At 49.6% G+C, this 22,998-nt stretch overlaps 1 protein-coding gene across 3 annotated transcripts; it reads left to right on the forward strand.

Annotated features, from left to right (window-relative positions):
- The first annotated feature begins 1,587 nt into the window (after positions 1-1,587).
- Positions 1,588-22,017, forward strand: SLC6A14 (solute carrier family 6 member 14). 3 transcript variants are annotated; one of them, XM_058196940.1, is made up of 14 exons: positions 1,588-1,834; positions 3,340-3,502; positions 5,805-5,936; positions 7,388-7,552; positions 8,640-8,775; positions 10,679-10,811; positions 13,235-13,375; positions 14,451-14,679; positions 15,631-15,756; positions 17,365-17,483; positions 17,606-17,705; positions 19,009-19,118; positions 20,053-20,220; positions 20,372-22,017. In XM_058196940.1, the coding sequence occupies exons 1-14, from the start codon at positions 1,742-1,744 to the stop codon at positions 20,519-20,521; spliced, it is 1,965 nt and encodes a 654-aa protein (XP_058052923.1). In that variant the 5' UTR covers positions 1,588-1,741; the 3' UTR covers positions 20,522-22,017. The 3 variants fall into 3 exon arrangements, with proteins under 3 accessions (XP_058052923.1, XP_058052926.1, XP_058052924.1); XM_058196943.1 differs by having other exon boundaries at positions 1,729-1,865; XM_058196941.1 differs by lacking the exon at positions 1,588-1,834 and adding an exon at positions 2,462-2,603.
- Positions 22,018-22,998: the final 981 nt, after the last annotated feature.

Raw genomic sequence — 22,998 nt, forward strand, 5'->3', positions numbered from 1 at the left:
TAAAAATCAGCCCCTTGCAATGGATGTGCCGTGCCGTTTTTTTCCTCCTTTCTTTTCCCCTTTGGCTTGCATGCTGAAAACACAACCCAGGCAAAGACCACAGCCACAAACAGCTGCACGACATGACAGCACACCTTTTAATCCCAGTAAGTAGAGAAGGTGCCTCACTCCCTGCAGGAAAGTGTATTTGGCACCATCTGGGCAGCCAGGTAAACATACATCTGATCCAGGATGAGCCTTTTAAGTCTTGACATCCAAATGAAAAGCTTAAATAACCCTCAGACTTTTGCTACCCAAAGCCTGGAGGCTGGTTTTGATCTGGGGTCGAGTCCAATCGAAGAACATTTGTCTTCTGCTCCATGGCCAAGTTAAGAGCCCAGCTAAAGAAACAGCATTTCCCCTTTCATTCAATCAATCCTGGCAATTCTGGCCCACCCACCAGTCTCCCACCTACCCTGCATCTAGGGCAAATCAGGTGCCTTGGGCAGGAAAACAACCGTCCTTGAACTGCGCTCTTTTGGCCAAACTGCAGTAGTGACCATGCTGGACACTTGGAAGGGCTAATTCAAACTCTTTTACCATTTTCCTGAAAATAAGACCTCCCCGGATAATAAGCCCAATTGGACTTTTGAGCGCATGGGGTAAAATAAGCCCCCCCCCCAATATTTAAATGCATGTGCAGCCGATCCCCGCCATTTCCTCTGGTTAGGGTTAGGGAGACAGAGCTGGAAATCAGGTAAGTTGGCAAGAGGAGCCCCATCTTGCTCCATGCGTCCCAAAATAATAAGACCTCCTCAAAAATAAGGCCGAGCGCTTATTTCGGGGTTCAAAAAAATATAAGACCGGGTCTTATTTTCGGGGAAACACGATATGGTACCAGGACTTTCCTCCATGAACTTCCTACGTTTGTTTCTCTTTTGTGGACACCAGCCGAGAAGAACTTAAGGTCACAGTTGGATTTTGAGGATTTTTCAGGGGGCTTTCAATCGTAGAGGCTGGGGTTACAGACTGTTTCCATTTCCACTTGCTTGAAGCTTGAGAGCAAAGCTGTAGGATGGGGGTCTCCCTGAAGCCCCCTTGGGATGAGATGTCCACAGTGGGACAGAAGGTGGAGATAGATCCCCCCTTTGCACATCCCACTCAGTTTTGCCACTTTGTAGCAGACACATCGGGAAAGATTCTTAGCCAAAGAATGTTTAATCAGCTTATTTGCTCTCTTCTACTGTTCACACTTCTCCATTTGATATACATCTCATTATTTCCTTTCCAAGGTTGAGAAAGCATGAATCCTTCCAAAAAAATTGGCATACAGGTGTCTTTGTAGTAGATGTGTGCATTTAATTAAAAAAAAAAACTTTAGGAATTCACAGCCTGCTTGAAAGGCTTCGGTTTAGAAACTGTAAGTAGAAACTCTCCATTAAACAAGACCACTTTCAAAGCCAACCAGCTGCCTCTTGTGGCAAGGAGTTCCAGCACCACCACCACCTTGTTGTCCCGTACAGGCTGCAGGGAGGACTCGGAGCTGAGACAACCCTCGTTTGCAGAGCACAAAGGAGGGGATCTTTGAAGCTCGGCACGGAAGCCGATTCTCCTGCCCTCCAGAAGGGCTGTTGGCATCTACCAAACCAACAGTTGCGGGTGCTTCCGCTGCCTCTGCCCGCCACGTTTCCTTTGAGTAGCCGTCACGAGGAAGCCGCCGGTGCTGCAATATTTTGCCCGGGCAGGAAGGAAGAGATGACGGATGACCCTCCCCAGCCGGACCCCTGGCAAAGGGAAGGAAGCGGCAGGAGCTCCGGAGGGCGATGAAGCAACCGGGGTGTGTGTGTGTGTGTGTGTAAGTGTCTGCTCCCGTGTCAGGCTTCGAGGTGAGCAAGCAGGTCAGCTGAGTATGAAGCGCGTCTTCGGAGGGGCGTGGGAGGGGCGGGATGATTTGCATTTTTATTTGGGGAACTGGCACTTCGGCCCCCTCCCCCCCCTCCCCCAAGCTGGCGATTCTGAGACGGGCATGGCAACCCCCGGAGATACGTCGGGAGGGTTTTGCTTTTGGGGAATGTTTGGAGGCGACGTGTGAAAGGCAGCTGGGAGGGAGGGGGCTACGAACCCCCTCTCCCCAGGGATGCCTTGTGAAAAGAGTGGGGAGAAGAAGGCCCGAAGACGGAGGGCGCGCTCTGCGAGGGAGCCCGAGGCTGGAGGGCGCCTGGCCTGGAAGCGCTTTGGGGAAGATGCTGGCGCTTGTCTCAGCTGCCTGACGGGCAGGATCCGGCCGTCGTGGGAAGACCGGCTGACAAGCGGGCCGGGTTCAACGAGATCCCGGCCACGCTCGGGGGTGCGGGGGACTCGGAACCAGCCCCCTCCCGGAGCAGAAGCCTTAGCGCTGGCTCTGCTGCGCACCTGCCGTCCCGTCTGGTCCCGCCCCTCCCTGTCCCCTCCCCGCCCTCTCAGCTCCACCTGGCCGGTCCCGGGGAAGGCGGGGAGGAGGGGGAAGGTGCTGGACGGGACGGGCTCTCCAGGCGCTATAAAGGCTCCCACCGGGCGGCTGCGGCCCAGAAAGGAACGCGATGGGTTGGCTCCGGCTGCCCAATTGTCTGCGCTGCGGCCAGAAGGTGAGAGGGCGAGGAAGAGGAGGACTAGAAGAGGGGGGCGAGGGGACGGTCTGCTGCCAGCTGCCCGCCCCGACTGGGGGTCCCTCGCGGCAAAGACGGACCAGACCCGGAGACCTGCCGGGCTCCCTCGGGGCTGCGCCGGGCGGGGGGCGCTTCTGGGACGGGGCGCGTGGCAAGAGAACGAGCTAGCAGCATCCTCGGCGAAGGGAAGAGCCCCGCGCAAGAGTAGTCAGGCGGGCGCGCGGCAGGAGGGACCCCGGCGCAGCGCTTGGCGATCCTGAGCATCCGAGGGAAGCAGCCGGAGCTCGGGAGGCGCCAGGAGCTGCGCCCCCACCATCCTCCCGGGGCTTGGGCTCCCAGGTTCCTCCGCAGGGGAGCCTCCCCCCCCCACCGCCTGGGAGGTCACCGATCTGGCGTCCCTTGTTGGGTGCAGCTCCTGAAGGCGCGTCCAGGCAGGGGAGAAAGAGGGGCCCCAGCACGCCTTGCGGGGGCAGCCCCAGCTCAGGTTCTGAAAGTCATCAAAACCTCCAGGGCCCCGCCAACCCTCGAGGAAAAGGCTGGCAGCTCCTAGCGGGCACCTGCCAGCTCTCCTCCCCTGGCCGCAGGATCTGTGAGCAAAGCAGGGCGCATTTTTCCTGCCCCGGGACTGTCCGGGAGGCTCTGGAAAGAAGCGAAGGGCAGGAAGGAAGCACTTCCGATGAAAACGGGCTGACTTTTCCCTCTTCTCCTCCCAAAGGAATTCACTTTGTCCACGGAGAAGATCGCTGACTCGCAGGATGAGAACACGGAACGGGGCAACTGGTCCAGCAAGACGGACTACCTGCTGTCCATGGTGGGCTATGCGGTGGGCCTGGGCAACGTGTGGCGGTTCCCGTACCTGACCTACCAGAACGGAGGAGGTAAGGGGCTGCTCTGCACCTCTCCCTGCCCCTAAACACACAGAGGCATGCTAAGGCTTCCCCAGCCAAATGGCTAAAGCTACCCAGGTGTCCCAGGATGTCTTTCAGCAGCTGGCTGGCTGCTTTTCCCCAGGTGAGCAGACACAGCCCACCTGACTTTGATCTGTCCCTTCGATCAGGGATCTCCAACTCGGCAATTTTAAGACTGGTGGACTTCAACTTCCAGAATTCCCCAGCCAGCACAAGTCTTAAAGTTGTTGAGGATGGAGGTCCCTGCCTTAGATCTCAAATGCACCAGAGAGATAGCGGTAACTCTTGTGGCTTATTAAGATTTTGGACTTCTTTGCAAGGCTCATCCTGTAGATTTTTGTAGGTATTTCCACACTGGTTTATAGAATCCTTCTGCCTGTTGGCAGCGATGGAGAAGCTCGAGAGCAGGGGTCTCCAACCTTGGCAACTTTAAGGTTGGAGGACTTCAATTCTCAGAATTCCCTAGATGGCTGGGGAATTCTGGGAGTTGAAGTCCTCCAGGCTTAAAGTTGCCAAGTTGGAGATCCCTGCTCTAGCGCACTCCAGCCAGACCACAGGAGTCCTAGTAGGCTTGGAAGTGGGAGTGGGAGGGGAATCTTTGGCTTGTGCTGCCAGGGCTGAGACTTCGCCACGCTCCACACTGTGCCCTTAGGGTCATCCTTTCACACCTCCTCCTCCTCCTATTATCCCCTTCCCCTCTTTTATGAGTGTTGGGTCAGGAGATGAACCTACTGGCTGGGTATACACCAAGAGGCAGAGCATCGAGGGGATATTCCAGCATTCTCAGCTGATTGGAAACTTTGCATCTGCAACTTCTGGACATCCAGATGTGCCCAGACAGCTTCGGTGTGGAGCAGAAGGCTTGGTGCAGTTAGAAGGCTTGAGTTCTGAGTCGAGGCTCTGCTGGGCCTTTTTCACAGGGACCTCAACCTGACGCTTCCCACCATTATTATTATTATTATTATTTATTTGATTTTTATACCGCCCTTCTCCCGAAGGACTCAGGGTGGTGTACAGGCAAAAATAAAACAGGCAGTACAATATACAATTTAAAATGCAATTAAAAAACTTATTTTAAAATTGGCCTGAACAGTAAAAATATGCAATGAACTAAAAACCCCATTTAAAATTAGTTAATAAAAATTTAAAATTTAATAAAATTCAATTTAAGCCAGCCCCGCGCGAATAAAAAGATGTGTCTTCAGTTCGCGACGAAATGTCCGAAGGTCAGGTATTTGACGTAAACCTGGGGGAAGTTCGTTCCAGAGTGTGGGAGCCCCCACAGAGAAGGACCTTCCCCTGGGGGCCGCCAGCCGACATTGCTTGGCGGATGGCACCCTGAGAAGTCCCTCTCTGTGAGAGCGTACGGGTCGGTGGGAGGCATGTGGTAACAGCAGGCGGTCCCGTCAGTACCCAGGCCCTAAGCCATGGAGCGCTTTAAAGGTAGTAACCAGCACCTTAAAGTGCACTCGAAAGGCCACAGGTAGCCAGTGCAGTCTGCGCAGGAGCGGTGTTATATGGGAGCTACGCGGAGCTCCCTCTATCACCCGCGCAGCTGCATTCTGGACTAACTGAAGCCTCCGAGTGCACTTCAGGGGGAGCCCCATATAGAGAGCATTACAATAATCCAAGCGAGAGGTAAAGAGCCGAGTTGTCCCCCTCCTCTTCCATTGACCCTGAGGCCTCAGCCGAAGACTTTGGGGTCGAGGACCCTGTGTTCAGCTGGAAGCTTTTATGGCTGACCTCCCTTTTCTCCTCCCATTCGTTGACTTCTCTGTGCCCTTCTTGAAGCACAAGGTAGAAGGTAACAATAGGAGGAATTGTAAAAACAAATTGTACACACCCAGAGGAACGTAAGGGCTTGGGAACAAGGCATGGCTGGTGTGACTCACGGTGCACACTCAACCCTTTTTTCTCAAGAACAGCCGGCTTCATCCCATTCATTATGCAAATGTGGGAATGAAGCCGGGGACCGTCCCTGAGATGGGAACTAAATCTACCACCTTTCCTGGCATTGGCACCCGATCAGGTTTCAGCCGTTCTGCAAGATGAACAGAGGCCTGCCTGGGATTCATTCGCCCGTCTTCTCTGTAGGCAGCTGCAAGACATCGGCCAAACCCCAGATGCTGCTTTCCCCAAATGTTTGGCTGTTTGGAGATGTGATCTGCCTGTCACAAGTAGAAGCTGGTGCTGGTTTGGGTCATGGCCCAGGCTTTCTCCGGTTTGAGAAAGGTGGCAGGCTGGAGTCTCACCTGATGCTCTTCTCTTGCAGGAGCCTTCCTGATCCCCTACGCCATCATGCTGGCCTTAGCCGGCCTCCCTCTCTTCTTCATGGAGTGCTCCCTCGGACAGTTTGCCAGCTTGGGACCCGTCTCAGTTTGGAGAATTCTCCCCCTTTTTCAAGGTCAGTTTTGTCCTTCATCCTGGTAGTTTTTTGGATGGAGCCGTGGGAAAGCCCTTGGGGTTGGTTTGTTTCCCCCCCCCCCAGTGCTAGAAGGGAAGGGGTTCTGGGAGGAGGAGGAGGAAGAGGAAGACTGCGGGGTCCTTGGTGTTCTCTGAGCTCGGTGATTTCCCTGCAGATGCTTCATGACCCAACTAGGCAGCTAGTAAGGAGTGGGGTTTGCTCTCAGTTTTTATTCTAGTGGCTTGTCCTGCGGTGGTTCTTTGCTTGGGCTGTTCATTCTTGGCTTGTTTGGCCGTTCCTTAATTGGGATCCTTTGCAAAATTTGGAAGATCTCTCAGACAGGCCAAGAGAAGAATGGCTTGGGTCAGTGGTGAAATCCAATTTTTTTTACTACCGGTTCTGTGGGCGTGGCTTGGTGGGAGTGGGGTGGCTTGGTGGGCGTGGCAGGACAAAAATACTGCAAAATCTCCGACTTCAGGGGAAGGATACTGCAAAATCCCCATTCCATCCCCACTCCTGGGGGAAGGATATTGCAAAAATCTCCATTCCCACCTCACTCCTGGGGGGAGGATACTGCAAAATCTCCATTCCCACCCCACTCTGGGGCCAGCCAGTGGTGGTATTTGCCAGTTCTGCGAAATGCTCAAAATTTCTGCTACCGGTTCTCCAGAACCTGTCAGAACCTGCTGGATTTCACCCCTGGTTTGGGTCCATCTGAAGATAAAGGGGGCTCCCCCACAGCCAGGCCAACTTGCCGTGTGGGGGGGCCCAAGGCACACGTTTCCCGAGGCGTGGGACCTGAGCTGGGCGGTTCTGCTATAACCAGGGATTTTCTGCAGGTTCTCTGCGAACTGATGTTTATCTTGTTCCCCCTTTTTTTTTCCCCGCCTGTTTTCACTTTGAAGAATTGCACAGTGTCTCCCACATGGCTTCCTGGGTTTCACTGTGGGTTTTTATTTTTATACGATGCTTTTATATTCATGGAAGGTGCCTTGGGTCGCCAAGGGTGAGGAGGCGGCAAGATAATTTTTCTAAAATAAATAATAATAATAAAAAAAAATCTCAGGCGAAACAAGGAAGCAAATTTCCTGAGTGTGCCTTCCGTCTTAACCCTGTTGGGTTTTCCTCCTTGGAGATAACACACCGAGTGCTCTTATCAGCTTGATTGCCAGTGTGAAAAAGTCATGCTGACAAACATCTCGTATTGACATTCAGGACAAAACATTTGTTTTGGCTATAACACAGGCCGCTTGTGGATCACGGTTATCCTGAGGGAAAAGCAAGCAAAGGGAACCCCCCCTTTGTGCTTTCATCCAATGGAGATAACCAGGCGGCCTCCCTCCCTCCCTCCCTCCCTCTTTGCTATGCAGTTAGGTTGGCATTTCCAGCAGGTTGGCTCCTAGGAGCTCAGAGACCCGTCTCCTGATGGCCTCTTTTCTCTTTCTGACCAGGCGTGGGGATCACTATGGTGATCATCTCCACCTTTGTGACCATCTATTACAACGTCATCATTGCCTACAGCCTCTACTACTTGTTCGCCTCCTTTCAGCGGGTCCTGCCGTGGGCACATTGCGACCCGGAGTGGGCAGATCAGAAATGCAGCAAGACGCCAATCGGTAAGTCTGTGGGAAAGCAAAGAATCCCTCGGCCGAACACGCTTTCATTGCCAGCCTTCTAGGTGCAAAGCCAGCTTCACCTGCAGGCGCCCTGTGCGGTGTGGAGATTGGATCAGAAATGTTTTCGTTTCCTTTTGTGATAAAAACACATGGCAGGATTTCCAGGCTGAGCTGGAGGCAGCGTCTGGGATGGGGACATGCAAATGAGGAGGTGGGGTTATGCAAATGAGCACAGTCTTGATCATCACCAACTACGGTTCCTCAAAGAGCTAGACAGGGAAATGCATATTTTGCACCTGTTTTAGTCCCTTGTAATTTTTCCTGTCTTTTCTTACTGTCTTGCGCAGTGGTGGGTTTCAATTGTTTTACTACTGGTTCTGTGGGTGTGGCTTGGTGGGCGTGGCAGGGGAGGGATACTGTAAAATCTACATTCCCTTCCCACTCCAGGGGAAGGATGCTGCAAAATCCCCATTTCCTCCCAATTAGCTGGGACTCGGGAGGCAGAGAATAGATGGGGGCGGGGCCAGTCAGCATTTTTACTACCAGTTCTCCGAACTACTCAAAATTTCTGTTACCGGTTCTCCAGAACTGTTCAGAAGCTGCTGAAACCCACCTCTGGTCTTGCGTTATTTCCCATCTTTGCATGAAAGCCGTTTTCCCTCCTTTCATTCGGAGTTTGACTAACAAGCCTGTGTCAAGTGGTAAAATGCCATTCAAAAGGAATTGTAATAGACTTGGATGTATCCTCACACCAAGTCTGCTTTGTTGCCCAAGGATCCAGGCCCAGCTCCATGGCAAGAAAAACGGACATGGGAGGGATTGGTCCAGTCAGGCCAAAGAGGGTCTTCAGAATTCTTTGCTTTGCTGAAATGGGGAGGGGGTCGTCACATGTTTCAACGGTTTGTAACAGTAGCACAAAGAATGAAAAGCAGAAAAAGTAAACCCTGAAGCAAAAGGCTTGTTGTGCTGCAAACTTATAAAACTGGAACTTTGCTAGCAAATACATTAAACTAAAGCACAACTGCTTCCCCCGTTGGAAAGCCCTTTCTCTACCCCTTGTGACTGTCTCTTCTTCCTCGTCTTTCAGTGTTACTGTGCAATGTCACGATGGGCAACACAAACGTCCAGATGAATTACACAGAAGTGCAGAGCATGAACCTCACCTGCATCAACAACACCCAGGTGTTTGCAGATACGCAGGTCCCCAGCGAACAGTATTGGAAGTAAGTGTGAATCTGTTGAGCCTTTCGCCAACAACCTTCCACACGAGTTACATTGACTTTGTCTGCTCAGCTTTGCTTTGCCAGAAATCCCCGCATCTCCAGGGGAAGCTGGGAAAGACACCCCCTTAAACCTTGTTTCAGACAAGCTTGAGTCGCCTTTGCCTTGTTTAAATGTGATATTTACGCAAGCAAATCTTGGGAACCTCTCTGCTTTTTGGTCTAGAGCAGGGGTCGGCAACCTTAAACACTCAAAAGAGCCACAAAGGTCCTAACCAAAAGCCCCCGTTCAATTCTGGAGCTGACGGGAAGTCTGGTTCCCCCATCATAGTCTCCTCCTAGCACAGCATCTTTTTTCCTCTACCTGTCCTAACCGAAAGCCCTATCAATTGTGGAACCGATCAGCAACAGGGAGCCGCAGCAGAGGGATGAAAGAGCCACATGCGGCTCCAGAGCCACAGGTTGCTGACCTCTAGTCTAGAGCAAACTTTAAGCCTGAAGGACTTCAATTCTGGGAGTTGAAGTCCTCCAGGCTTAAAGTTGCCAAGACTGGAGGCCCCTGGTCTAGAGCAAGGCTCTTCAAACATGGCAACTTTAAGCCTGAAGGATTTCAACTCCCAGAACTTTCCAGCCAGCCATGGTCCAAGTTGCCAAGTTTGGAGATCCCTGCTTCAGAGTAGTCTTTTCCAACCATGTCCAAATGTGTGGACTTCTGGGCAAATGGGAGAATGCTGGCAACATAATCAACCTGTCTCAAAGTTGTCCAGTTCTGGGCATTCTACAGTAGATGGAACTCAATCATCAGACAGGCTAGGTCTTTTTATTTATTTATTTTATTTTTATTTTGCATTTATATCCCGCCCTTCTCCGAAGACTCAGGGCGGCTTACACTATGTTAAGCAATAGTCTTCATCCATTTGTATATTATATACAAAGTCAACTTATTGCCCCCAACAATCTGGGTCCTCATTTTACCTACCTTATAAAGGATGGAAGGCTGAGTCAACCTTGGGCCTAGTGGGACTTGAACTTGCAGTAATTGCAAGCAGCTGTGTTAATAACAGACTGTCTTAGTCTGTTGAGCCACCAGAGGTCCTTCATGAGAACATGGTGCTTGCAGTAAGATTTCAATAGGAGCTGGAGGGGAAGAGGCCCATTGCTAATTATCTACCCCCAATAATGGGGATGGTGGAAGGGGAGCCTTTTCTGAGTGAGTGAATATCATTGCATTCAGCCCATTTTTATTGTATTTTGCCTTCTCTGGAGGCATTCTAGCCCAGGGTTCTGCATCTGCCTCACCTTCCCCAGAACAAGTCTTACATGCATGAACAAAGGAAACACGATGCTACTTGCAGAGGTGTTAGCTGCACCCTGACTGGTGTGGGCCACCATATAATTTTTTTTCTGATGATGACCGAACGATACAGAGCCATAAAAGCAGAGAGAGACAGCTTGAGACATTGCAAAGCTGTGTGGGTAGATGTGCAACCTGGGGAGAGCCTTCTTGGCCTCCAGAAACACAACCTGCCCCACAGCCACTTCAAGGCAGGACAAGGGAGCCTGCAATTACTTCTGCAAAGCCCAGCAGGCCACGTGGGGAAGACTTGAGACAAGCCGAGCAGGATTGCGATCCAGAGTGAAACTGGGATTTGGGTTAAGAGCAAGTGTTGTAGGCCAGCATGGGAAACCACAGCTCCCAGGAATGCCAGCCAACGTGGCCAGTGCTGAGGAATGCTGGCGATTGTGGTTGGGCAGTATCTGGAATGCCACCCCTCCTCCAGCATTTCCCTCCAATTCAACCACACCCCAAGCCTATTCTGGTTCAACCACAGAGCAAGCCGAGTTTCACCCACCCTGGTTGAGGCAGCTCCCCTTTGCTCATCCTTCTCTCCTTTTCCTCCGGCAGCAACAAAGTCCTCCAGCGGTCGGATAACTTAAGCGACACCGGGGTGATCGTGTGGTACCTGGCGCTTTGCCTTCTCCTTTCCTGGCTGATCGTGGCCGTTAGCTTGTTCAAAGGCATCAAGTCCTCTGGGAAGGTAATTGCAGGCCAGCCTCGTGGCCCTCAGAAGGCTGACTACTGGCTGAGCTGTAGAGCTCTCATTTCTCCATCAGTAGCCTTGGAAGATGGGGGTATTTAAGGCTCCTTCCCTCAACCTCGACCTTGGGGTGAAGAGGATCCTTGGAGAGTGTTTGCCAAAATAGCTGAGAGCCCCCAGGGGCTTAAAGTGGAAGGAGACTGAAGGCACCGGCGCTTGGCACATGGCTGTGGTAGGGTGACCGAGGCTCTGGTTTCGGAGCAAAGAACCGGTTCCATGGCATTCCAAGGGCATGAAGGATTTGCCAAAGTGCCAGGAGAGATGTCAGCTCCCTTCCTGTTCTGATCACCTTGGAGGCACTGTTGGGCGGGCCCATTAAGGAAAGAGCCTGGAAGTAGTCAAGTCTAGGGCAATTTGATGTGACTTTCGGGTCCTCCCTGCAAAGAATTTGGGAAGTAATTCTGTGGGTGCATGTGAATAATTTGATGGTCACTGGATCTAAGAGCTTTTCCTGGAGGTATTGTGACCCAGGGCCAAGTAGGTGGTAGGAAACTCAGTCAGTATAAAAACAAACACACTTTATTTGAGCAGCTGAGAATTACTTAATTCCCAGAGCAGTTCAACTAAATTAAAGCAAATTCCTCCCAACACAAATTCCTCAGTCCTATTGCAAACCTTAGTCCAATTAGGCAAACTGCCAAAGGCCTTTCTTGGCAAACTTTCAGAAGTCACAAAAATAAATGCAAGACGTAGACAAAGCAGAAGACGAAGCTACCAATGTTGTTTTCCGGCAAAGCCCAAATGCCGTTGCTGATCTTTTAAGCCTTATAGGAGGTGCCAATCATCTCTTGGCCCTACTCCTGAGTCGTCCTCTTTGCTTGAGCTGCTCTTGCCTTCTTGCAGCTCTTCTCATGGGTGCATTAGGAACAGGCTCCTCTTGTTCCTCTGCCTCACTACTGTCAGTCTCTGGAGGCTCTGGAGTCTGCACATCACTGCCCAATAGCCCTGGCCTCACCTCAGCCTCTGATGCAGAGCCCTCATCTGGGCCTTCCCCAGCCTCCAGGACTGGCCCACGTTCTTCCTCAGCCTCATCACTATCTGACTCTGTTGCCAGCTCCGCAGGCTGTTGGCGGACCACAACAGGAGGAGATTCCAAGCTCACTAAAAGGACTTAATTTTATGTAGAATATTACCTTTAGGAATATCTGCAGAGCAAGAGGGAGAGATGGGTGGCACATGCTGGTGTTGTCAAAGGCATAACACAAAGCAGGAATTGATGCTTGAGACAGATAAAGCTTAGAGGCAAGTCCTCTGTCTTGTTTGGAGATATCTCAGGTTGCATCCCAGTGAATCCTTAGTAAGAAAGGATCAAACAGCAGGCAGGCTGTCCCCTGAGAGGAAGCTTCAATTTGCAAGACAGAAGGACAGATTAACAGTGTTGGAAGGGACCTTATAGGTCATCTAGTCCAACCCCCCTGCTCAAGCGGAAGACCCTGCACCATTTCTGACAGATGGCAGTCCAGTCGCTTCTGGAAAGCTTTGAGGAATGAAACTCCTACAACTTCTGAAGGCAACTTCTCTTCCACTGGTTGATTGTTCTCACTGTCAGAAAGTTTCTCCTCATTTCCAGGTTGAAACTCTCCTTGGTCAGTTTCCATTCATTCTTCCTTGTCTGACCTTCAGGTGCTTTGGAAAATAGCTTGACCCCCCCTCCTCTCTGTGGCAGCCCCTCAATATTGAAGAGAAAGAATAACCCGTCCCCTGGTCCTTCTCTTCTCTTCACTAGACTAGCCATGCCCAGTTCTTCATATGTTTTAGCCTACAGGCCCCTAATCCTCCTGGTTGCTCTTCTCTGCACTTTTTCTAGAGTCTCAACATCTTTTTAATAGTGTGGTGACCAAAACTGGTTGCAGTATTCTAGATGTGATCTTACTAGAGCTTTATAAAGTGGTATTAGTACCTCACTTGATCTTGATCGTATCCCTCGGTTAATGTAATTTAGGATTACGTTGGCTTTTTTAGCTGCCGCTGCACACTGCTGGCTCCTATTTAGCTGATTGTCCACTAAGACTCCAAGACCCCTCTCACAGTAACTGCTTTTAAGCCTGGTTTCCCCCAGTCTATATGTGACCTTTTGGGTTTTTCTTACCTAAGTGTAAGACTTTCATTGCAATCAAAGCCCCACTCAGCATCTTGCAGGTTTTGACACCCCCCACCCCATGCTCTGCAGGTAGCCCATCAGGAGGGCATGCCTGGGAAGGCCAAAAAAGATCAGATTCCTCACCATTACCTGCATCTGAATCTGGGAACTCCTTTGTCCCTGCTTTAAAAAAATAAATAAATTAAAAAGTATTCCATTGGTCTTCCCAAAGCTTTGGTCTGGCCTCTCCTCTTTCTGAATCAGCATTTTTTTCTCCTTGCAGGTTGTCTATTTCACAGCCATCTTCCCTTACGTTGTCCTGATTATACTGCTGGTGCGAGGTGTCACCTTGGAAGGTGCCCGGGAGGGGATTGAGTACTACATCGGGGCCCAGTCCGATTTCAAGAAACTTGGCGAAGCAGAGGTTGGTACCACCCAGCCCATGGAGGGCAGCTGGACTGGAACTTGTGTGTGCGTGTGTGCGTGTGTGCGTGTGTGCATGTGTGCGTGTGTGTGTGTTAGTCCTATAAAAGACAGACAAACACAATTCTTCAGCCTTCATCCTAGGTTCTAATTTCACAAAAACAAAGTTGGCCTGCCAGGTGGCAAGACTTAGTTAATCTCAGACAAGCTAAGCAGGTTTGGGCTGGAGTAATACTTGGATGGGAGACAAAAGGAAAGCTAGGTTGGGAAATTGAACAACAAAAGAAAATAATGGAAAACAACTTTCATGCTTTGGCCAAGAAATCCTATAGAAATCTGCCTGCCATCACCAATAATCTACCAGCTGGGCGCATTATTGTAAGAATTAACACCTTTATGGTGTAGGTTAAGTGTATTGACCAAACAGGAGAAGAGCTCCATAAGAATAAACTAATATCCATATTCTTAATAGCAATAGCACTTAGACCTCTATACTGCTTCCCAGTGCTTCCCAGCCCCCTCTAAGCGGTTTATAGAATCAGCCTATGGCCCCCAACAATCTGGGTCCTCATTTTACCGACCTTGGAAGGATGGAAGGCTGAGTCAAACATGAGCCGGTCAGGATCGAATTCCTGGCAGTGGGCAGAGTTAGCCTGCAATTCTGCATTCTAATTACTGTGCCACCACGGCTAATAATAATTGCAATATTTATAATGGTTTATGTAGCACACACATCAGAGATGGGTTTCAGCAGGTTCCGACCAGTTCTGGAGAACCGGTAGCGGAAATTTTGAGTAGTTCGGAGAACCGGTATTAAAAATTCTGACTGGCCCCGCTCCCATCTATTCTCTTCCTCCCGAGTCCCAGCTGATCGAGAAGAAATGGGGATTTTGCAGGTGGGAATGGAGATTTTACAGTATCCTTCCCCTGCCCACCAAGCCATGCCACGCCCACCAAGCCACACCTACAGAACCGGTAGTAAAAAAATTTGAAACCCATCCCTGACACACATCCGTGGTTAAATAGGTGGGATTGTAAGAGCAACTTGCTATATTTCTTCCTCTTCTTTCTTCAAGGTGTGGAAAGATGCAGCCACGCAGATTTTCTTCTCCCTCTCGGTCGCCTGGGGTGGGCTGGTCGCTCTCTCCTCCTACAACAAGTTCCATAACAATTGCTACGCAGACGCCATTTTCGTCTGTGTGACCAACTGTCTCACGAGCGTCTTTGCCGGGTTCGCAATCTTCTCCATTCTGGGGCACATGGCCTTTATGGCCAATAAGAAGGTCTCCGAAGTTGTGGACTCAGGTGAGCTCGACCTGTTAGGCCATCGGGTCTGTGGGGAGCTTCTGGTCTCATTCAGATTTCCAGATGTTTTTTTTTTTAAAGGTGCTTTGTTTCGGATTCTGTGCGCAAACAATATAAAGACAATTTCAAAATCTCTAATTGGAGTCCTGACATTTCCTAAGAAAGTTTGGACTCCATTTGAAATTGAAAATCGGGAAGCTTCTGATTAGTTTTGACCCTTCCGGCTGCAGCTGAAATTATATTCAAAAACCTGAATCAGGTCCAGTAAATCAGATGGAATATTTGCACTGAGTGGACTCACTAGCCATCATGGGTTTTGCTATCAGACTCTGGATAGCAGGGTGGGAAACCACAGCTGGATTCAGATGTGATCCAGGACAGAGATGGGTTTCAGCAGGTTCTGATCAGTTCTGGAGAACCAGTAGCAGAAATTTTGAGTAGTTAGGAGAACCCGAAGTAAAAATTCTGACTGGCCCCGCCCTCATCTATTCTCTGCCTCCCGAGTCCCAGCTGATCGGGAGGAAATGGGGATTTTGCAGCATCCTTCCCCTGGAGTGGGGATGGAATGGAGATTTTATAGTATCCTTCCCTTTCCATGCCCACCAAGCCACAAGAATCTGTAGTAAACATTTCTGAAACCGACCACTGATCCAGGATGACTTTTTTTACCCTTCAAGTTTGATGTAACACTTAGATCATATCGCTAAATGCGATCTTCTCCACCCATCCGTCTCCTGTCTCGGTTGGGCTCCCTGAAATTCACCTCCCATTTCTGCCGAACTGGCTGGCGGGTGAGAGGAACTGAACCCAAACACACCTGGTGGGCGCCTCCAGCCTCACAGAAAGCTGCTGTAATTGGCCTCGGTTGGCTGCTGGCTGTTCACACAGGTCTCTATTTCTCCGAGAGAGAGAATGTTTCCTGATGGGATCCTTCATTTTGCTCCCTGGCAGGATTTGACCTGGCCTTTGTGGCCTACCCTGAAGCCCTGTCCCAGCTCCCGGTGGCTCCTCTCTGGTCCTTCCTGTTCTTCTTCATGCTTCTGCTTCTGGGTCTCGATTCCCAGTTTGCCACCATAGGTGAGTATAACTTAAGACAAAGGGGACCCACCTCGCAGTGCAATAATGCTTCATCTCGGTCAAAAGGATTGCATGCCCTGCTGACAGAGCATCACGTATCCTGCCAGCCTGCTTCAGGAGGTCTTGCAACACTTGACAGGTTGAGCTGTCGCATTGACACATTTCATAACATTTACATGAATAGAAGGAAGTCAGTTGTTTGGAGCCATTGGCCATCTCCTTCTGCAAAATTCGTGAATATTATAGAATATTTATAGAATAGAATAGAATTTTTTATTGGCCAAGTGTGATTGGACACACAAGGAATTTGTCTTGATGCATATGCTCTCAGTGTACATAAAAGATACCTTCATCAAGGTACAACACTTACAACACTTAATGATAGTCATAAGGTACACATTTAACTTAATGATACAACACTTAATGATACAACACTTAATGATAGTCATAGGGTACAAATAAACAATCAGGAACAATCAATATCAGTATAAATCATAAGGATACAAGCAACAAAGTTACAGTCATAAGTGGAAAGAGATGGGTAATGGGAACCATAAGAAGATTAATAGTAGTGCAGACTTAGTAAATAGTTTGACAGTGTTGAGGGAATTATTTGTTTAGCAGAGTGATGGCGTTCGGGAAAAAACTGTTCTTGTGTCTAGTTGTTCTGGTGTGCAGTGCTCTATAGCATTTTGAGAGTAGGAGTTGAAACAGTTTATGTCCTGGATGTGAGGGGTCTGTAAATATTTTCACAGCCCTCTTTTTGACTGGTGCAGTATACAGGTCCTCCATGGAAGGCAGGTTGGTAACCAAACCCAACAAGAGAGACACAGACTTCAGAGGATAATTAGAACTGCAGAAGGATTATAAAACCTTAGTAAGGCCACAGCTGGAATCCTGCATCCAGCTTTGGTCACCACATTACAAAAAAGATGCTGAGACTCTAGAAAGAGGGCAGAGAAGAGCAACCAGGATGATTAGGGGACTGGAGACTAAAACCTATGAAGAACGGTTGCAGGAACTGGGTTTGGCTAGTCTAGAGAGAAGAAGGACCAGGGGAGACACGATAGCAGTCTTCCAATATTTGAGGGGCTGCCACAAAGAAGAAGGGGGTGGTGGTGGTGGTGGTCAACTTATTTTCCAAAGCACCAGAAAAGCAAGAAACAATGGATGGAAACTAATGAAGGAGAGAAGCAACCTGGGATTAAGGAGAAACTTCCTAACAGTGAGAACAATTCACCAGTGGAACAGAAGTTGTGGCTGCTCCATCGCTGGAGGCTTTTAAGAAGAGACTGGACAGCCGCTTGTCTCAGATTGTATAGGGTCTCCTGCTTGACCAGGGGGTTGGACTAGAAGACCTCCAAGGTCCCTTCCAGCGCTATTCTGATTGAATTGATTGAATTCAGTCTGAATGACATGCTAGGGAGGGGAAAGATGAAAAAGCAAGCTGAAAAAAAAACCAATTCAAAGGCATAATGTAACCACCATCTAGACACGGCTCAGGGAGGTGAAGCCGGATGGAGCTGGCCTCAGAGCAGCAATGCGAGGGCGACCCTCCTTCTCCTCTCCTGCTGTGGATGCTAATTGTGCTCCCTCTTCCTTCTGCAGAAACCATCACTACCACCATCCAAGATATCTACCCTGCAGTGATGAAGAAAATGAGAATTGTGGTGACAATGGGGTTGTGTCTGCTGCTGTTTCTGCTTGGGCTCGTCTGTGTGACCCAGGTATGACTCCAGGAGGGCCGGAACCCCCCTCTCTTATGCTGAGATGCCGGAAGCCCCCGGGGGAAAATTGGAGACTGTCTTGCTGTGGATAAGGTGTCACCTCTTTCTCCTCTCTCCCACAGGCAGGAATCTACTGGGTCAACCTGGTGGACCATTTCTGTGCAGGCTGGGGGATCCTCTTTGCAGCTATCCTGGAACTGCTGGGAATTTGCTGGATTTATGGTAAATATTTTCTGGGATCTCCTCTAACAGCCCCAATTCTCCCAATACACAAAAACACATGAACCAATTGGAGCCTTAGCAGCCTTTCAACCCCATCCAAACTCTCCTTGATGAGCAGGACTAAGTTCTGGGTTGACCTCAAATGCAGAGCTTTCCAGATGCTTCAATCCAGGGTCAGTCATCCTTGTAAGAGACACTTGGTGGAACAGCTGCTTTGCTATATATATTAAAAATAACATTAGAATAGAATAGAATAGAATAGAATAGAATAGAATAGAATAGAATAGAATAGAATAGAATAGAATAGAATAGAATAGATTTTTTTTATTGGCAAAGTGTGATTGGACACACAAAGAATTTTTCTTGGTGCATATGCTCTCAGTATACATAAAAGAAAAGATCATAAAGAATTCTAAGGTACAGAACTTAATGATAGTCATAGGCTACAAATAAGCAATCAGAAACCAATCAATATCAATATAAATCATAAGGATTACCAGCAACAAAGTTACAGTCATAAGTGGGAGGAGATGGGTGATGGGAACGATGAGAAGATTAATAGTAATGCAGACTAAGTGAATAGTTTGACAGTGTTGAGGGAATTATTTGTTTAGCAGAGTGATGGTGTTTGGGAAAAACCTGTTCTTGTGTCTAGTTGTTCCGGTGTGCAGTGCTCTAGAGTGTCGTTTTGAGAGTAGAAGTTGAAGCAACTTATGTCCAGGATGTGAGGGGTCTGTAAATATTTTCACAGCCCTCTTTTTTACTCATGCAGTAGACAGGTCCTCAATGGAAGGCAGGTTGGTAGCTATTGTTTTTTCTGCAGTTCTAATGATCCTCTGAAGTCTGTGTCTGTCTTGCTGGGTTGCAGAACCCAACCAGACAGTTACGGAGGTGCAGATGACAGACTCAGTAATTCCTCTGAAGAATTTTAAAGGGGGAACATCCAAAGTTTACACCAGGCAGCAACTGAAAAGGAAGGTCCTTTTCCTTCCTGAGACTCAATTCCAAGCTTTTCCATTGGTCGGGGGGTGGGGGGTGGGGACGGGTGCAGATTTGGAGGTTGACCCTTAGTGCAGTTGGAGATGTCCAACGTGGGAAAGATTATCCGAAACAAATGGGTTTTGCCAGTCCCAAGTAGGGTATTTTTGAGCCCAGACGGACCCCACTGTTAAAGAGACACAACTCATTTTGGGCAGGGCATCAGGCAAAAGGAGTTAAGGCCACATGGGGCAAAACTCTGGGAAGTTGCCCGGTTGTCAAGATTCAGGACTAACTCCCTCACCCATGTGGCTGTTCTGTCCAGGGGGAAACCGATTCATCCAAGACATCGAGATGATGATCGGGAAGAAAAGCTTCTTCTTCTGGCTGTGGTGGAGAGCCTGCTGGTTTTTCATCACCCCTTGCCTCTTGCTGGTGAGTAGCCCAGAGATTTCAAGCGCTTGGCGGGGGGGGGGAGCCTTGGAAAGTCCAGAGCACCCCATGGAGACGCATCTCAGTTGGGAGGCCTATTATTCGCCTAAAATTACATGCCTTCCAAAAACAGCAGCTCCTGTTCCTCCTAAGTACATCGTTTCTATGAATGCCAATAATTTTTTAAGCAAAACAAAACCAGCCAGGACCGGCCAGCTTGGAAGAAAACCAAAGTTTGCAAGATGGGAGGAAGAGAGGCCAGGAGGGAACCATCACTGCCTATTGTTATCAATCCTTCTGTGTAGTTCCTTCCCCTAAAAGGATCGAGCATTTTGTGGCTCTCCTCCAAGACAGAATTCACAGCTATCTTGGACCCTGGCTAGATCTCTCTCTCTCTCTCTCTCTCTCTCACACACACACACACACACAAACACAAACACACACCAACCAACCCAACTCCATAGAACTTTTTGTCTTTGACACTCAGCAAACTTTAGTCGAGAACAAAAAGTCAATGGGCCAAATTCTGCCTGTCATCTCTTTGCTGGGGGTGTTTGCTCTTTGAAAGCCAGAATCCTGGACTTTGTGAGGTTCAACAAATACACAGATAATTGCTGGCCACCTTTGGAGAAAGATAAGCTACCTGCTTGCCCAGAGGGAGGGAGGGAGGGAGGGAGGGAGGCGTTAAGATCTGAATTCTGAATTTCAGCAGGATTTGTGTTAAGGCTCTGATAAACTAGACTATCGCCTGCGCCTTCCCACATCCCATTGGCCAGAAGTTGATTGTAGTTCCTTTTGGCTTTTTTGACCCCCAGAAGCTCTTATGTAAGAGATGCTGGCTGAGGATGATGGCAACTGGAGTCCAGTACATCTGGATGAGAGGCGCGCTTTGAGAGATGCAACCCCTCATCTCTCTCTTTTCTCTTCTCTACCACAGGCCATCCTGATTTGGTCCCTGATCACTTTTACACCCCCCAAGTATGGCAAGACAGAGTACCCAGACTGGGGCTCTGCCATCGGCTGGTGCATGATCATTTTCTGCCTCATTTGGATTCCAGTGGTGGCCATTTACAAGATCGGCAAGGCCAAAGGCAACCTGTGGCAGGTGAGTGTTGCCCTGTGTGTGTGTGTGTGTGTGTGTGTGTGTGTGTGTGTGTGTGTGTGTGTGAGAAGGTGTGGCAGGAGGACCCCAAAATCCCCCCTGGAGACAAACAAAGGCTGGCAATCCCACCTCCTTCTCCTCTTCCTCCTTCTAGCGGATCGTCTCCTGCTGCAAGCCCAAACCCAACTGGGGGCCGTCCCTGGAGTGTCACCGGGGAGAGAGATACAAGGACATGGTGGACCCGGTCAAGAAACAGGACGTCGAGATCTCCACTGTGGACAGCTACATCCGCAAGCTGGAGTAAAGAGAGAGGGGGGTACCGCTGCAGGCTGAGGGTCCCAGTTGCGCCCAGCAAAATCCGAAAAGAAGCCGTGCAATGGATGCCAAAGACTTTGGACCATCTGCCAAAGAGCCACATCTGGGGGGCTTTGCTGCTAAGGCAGGCCAGGTCGTGGTGGGTGGTGGGGGCAGCCTTCTAACTCAGGACCACTCTCTAGAGGGTTTGAACCCCCCCCGGCCCACCAAGCCCTTTCCATAAAGAGCCAGCAAAAATCCCTCAACCCCTCAACCCCCCAAAGTCTCCTCTGGCAAGGCTGAGTGCCCTCCCTCGCAGGGGTGTGGTGATGAAGAACACACTCCGGCGATCCTGTGAGAATCTTCGGGGCCATCAAAGTGTCCGAGACTGGGATCCTTCGTTGGATGTGAAGCCTGTCCTCATTCAGGGAGGCTCACTTCTGTGTGTCAATGGGACAAGGACCATCACACAACACTCTGGATGTGCACGCACGCATATCTGTGTGTGTGTGAGAGAGAGAGAGAGAGAGAAAGAGAGACGGACGCTGCACCTGGCATTTTATTTGCATAATTTATTCCTGGGATTTTATTTGGGATTAATTTATTATTGTTATTATTTTTTGCTACCTTGGAGGGAAATGCCTGAAAACCTCTCTCCACCCAAAGAGAGCCAGCCATCTTAACCAGCCATCCGGATTTGGGGTAGACCTTTCTCGTTCATCTTCAAGTTCTATCTCTAAAACCCTAAGGACTAGAAACTTGACTTTAGAATAAAGAAGAGAGAGAGAGAGAGAGAGAGAGAATTCCTTAGAAGTGGAACTGCTTATTCTCGGTGCAGAGAGCTGGCTGGCCAGCTAATAAAAGAAATCTGTTCAGATTTTGGTTTTCAAAGGACCTTTTCATTGTCCATTTCAGCTGTTTTTTTTTTTCTTTTTCTTTCGTCTTCTCAGGCAGGAATCTCTTCTTTCTTTCCCCATCATTCACTCTCCCAGAACGCCCAAGGCATCCCTCTGGGCCAAGGGAGAATGAGCAGAAAGGCTGAATCTCCTCCCTGCTTCTTCCTGAGAATTGCTGGTCTTAAAGATTTGGTCTGTTTTATCATTCCAGGCGGCAGCTCAACCCCCCCTCTCCCCCCCCGTGCTGAGTTGGGCCAGTTTCTGGGGAGCAAAAGGGGCTGCACAGTGGAGGGGGAGGCTGGTGGAAGCACCCCAATTCTTTCTCATTAATTCAGTGAGGGGGGGAACGTCCTTTTCCTCTTGTGCAATCCACACAAGGGATCCTTCATAAAGAGCCCACTGTCTCTGCAGAAATCTGGGTCCGGAAGCGCTCCATGGAGACCCCTGAAAGGCAACCCCCGGGAGACCTCCGATCTCTCAGCTGGGGGAGTCCTAGATTTCTCCAGCAGGTCCCAAAGTTGGGATGGAAGGAAGGGCGGATGACTAAAGGCCCAGGAGAAGAGGCCTCTGCCCTGGGGGCCCAACTCATGGCCTTGGGGGTGCTTTTTGTCCTGGGGGTGGGGTGTGGGGTGGGTCTTTTTATACTACGAGTTGTTTTCTTGTTTGTTGACATGGACGTGTTGCTGCCTAAAATCAATAAAAGTTTATATTTAATATATATCCTGCCAGGTTGAATTTCTTTTATGGGAGGGGGCAGCCTCAGCAATTGGATTCCAGAGTGGTGGCTAACCCCACCAGGGAGGAAGAGCAGTGTTGAAATCCATTTTTTTATTAGCGGTTCTGTGGGTGTGGCATGGCTTGGTGAGTGTGGCAGGGGAAAGATACTGCAAAATCTCCATTCCCATCCCACTTCAGGACCCAACTAGGCAGCTAGTAAGGAGTGGGGTTTGCTCTCAGTTTTTATTCTAGTGGCTTGTCCTGAGGTGGTTCTTTGCTTGGGCTGTTCATTCTTGGCTTGGCTTGTTTCCTTAATTGGGATCCTTTGCAAAATTTGGAAGATCTCTCAGACAGGCCAAGAGAAGAATGGCTTGGGTCAGTGGTGAAATCCAATTTTTTTTACTACCAGTTCTGTGGGCGTGGCTTGGTGGGAGTGGCAGGGGAAGGATACTGCAACATCCCCATTCCCTCCCCACTCCTGGGGGAAGGATATTGCGAAATCCCCATTCCCACCCCACTCTGGGGCCGGCCGGAGGTGGTATTTGCTGGTTCCCTGAACTACTCAAAATTTCTGCTGCCGGTTCTCCAGAACCTGAGGAAGAGCAAATACCTTCAGAGGGAAGCTCTCACAAACATTGGCACATCGGGGTTTAATTTTCAAGGAAGTGATTAAAATGCTAATGTTGGCACTTAACACTGGGAGGAAGTGAGCATTTCAGTGAAAGCTAGACAACCAACTGCACCGCCAGAGTCTGCAGCACCCGCCCCTCTTCCAAATAGGCCGTTTCACTAATATTCCACTCCCTTGGAGTAACGACACAGCTTTCAGGAAGCATTCAGCTCAGGAAAAATCTCCCAGCGGAGATTCCTCCTG

This window comes from Ahaetulla prasina, chromosome 11 (genome assembly GCF_028640845.1).
Source record: "Ahaetulla prasina isolate Xishuangbanna chromosome 11, ASM2864084v1, whole genome shotgun sequence".
Taxonomy (NCBI): domain Eukaryota; kingdom Metazoa; phylum Chordata; class Lepidosauria; order Squamata; family Colubridae; genus Ahaetulla; species Ahaetulla prasina.

What these genes read in the sequence shown, in the direction of transcription:
- SLC6A14 (XM_058196940.1), top strand. Translation starts at nt 1,742, where the DNA reads ATGACCCTCCCCAGCCGGACCCCTGGCAAAGGGAAGGAAGCGGCAGGA. An exon ending in GGGTGTGTGTGTGTGTGTGT is followed by an intron (nt 1,835 to 3,339) that starts GTAAGTGTCTGC and finishes CTCCTCCCAAAG; the next exon opens with GAATTCACTTTGTCCACGGA. An exon ending in TTCCCAGTTTGCCACCATAG is followed by an intron (nt 15,757 to 17,364) that starts GTGAGTATAACT and finishes TTCCTTCTGCAG; the next exon opens with AAACCATCACTACCACCATC.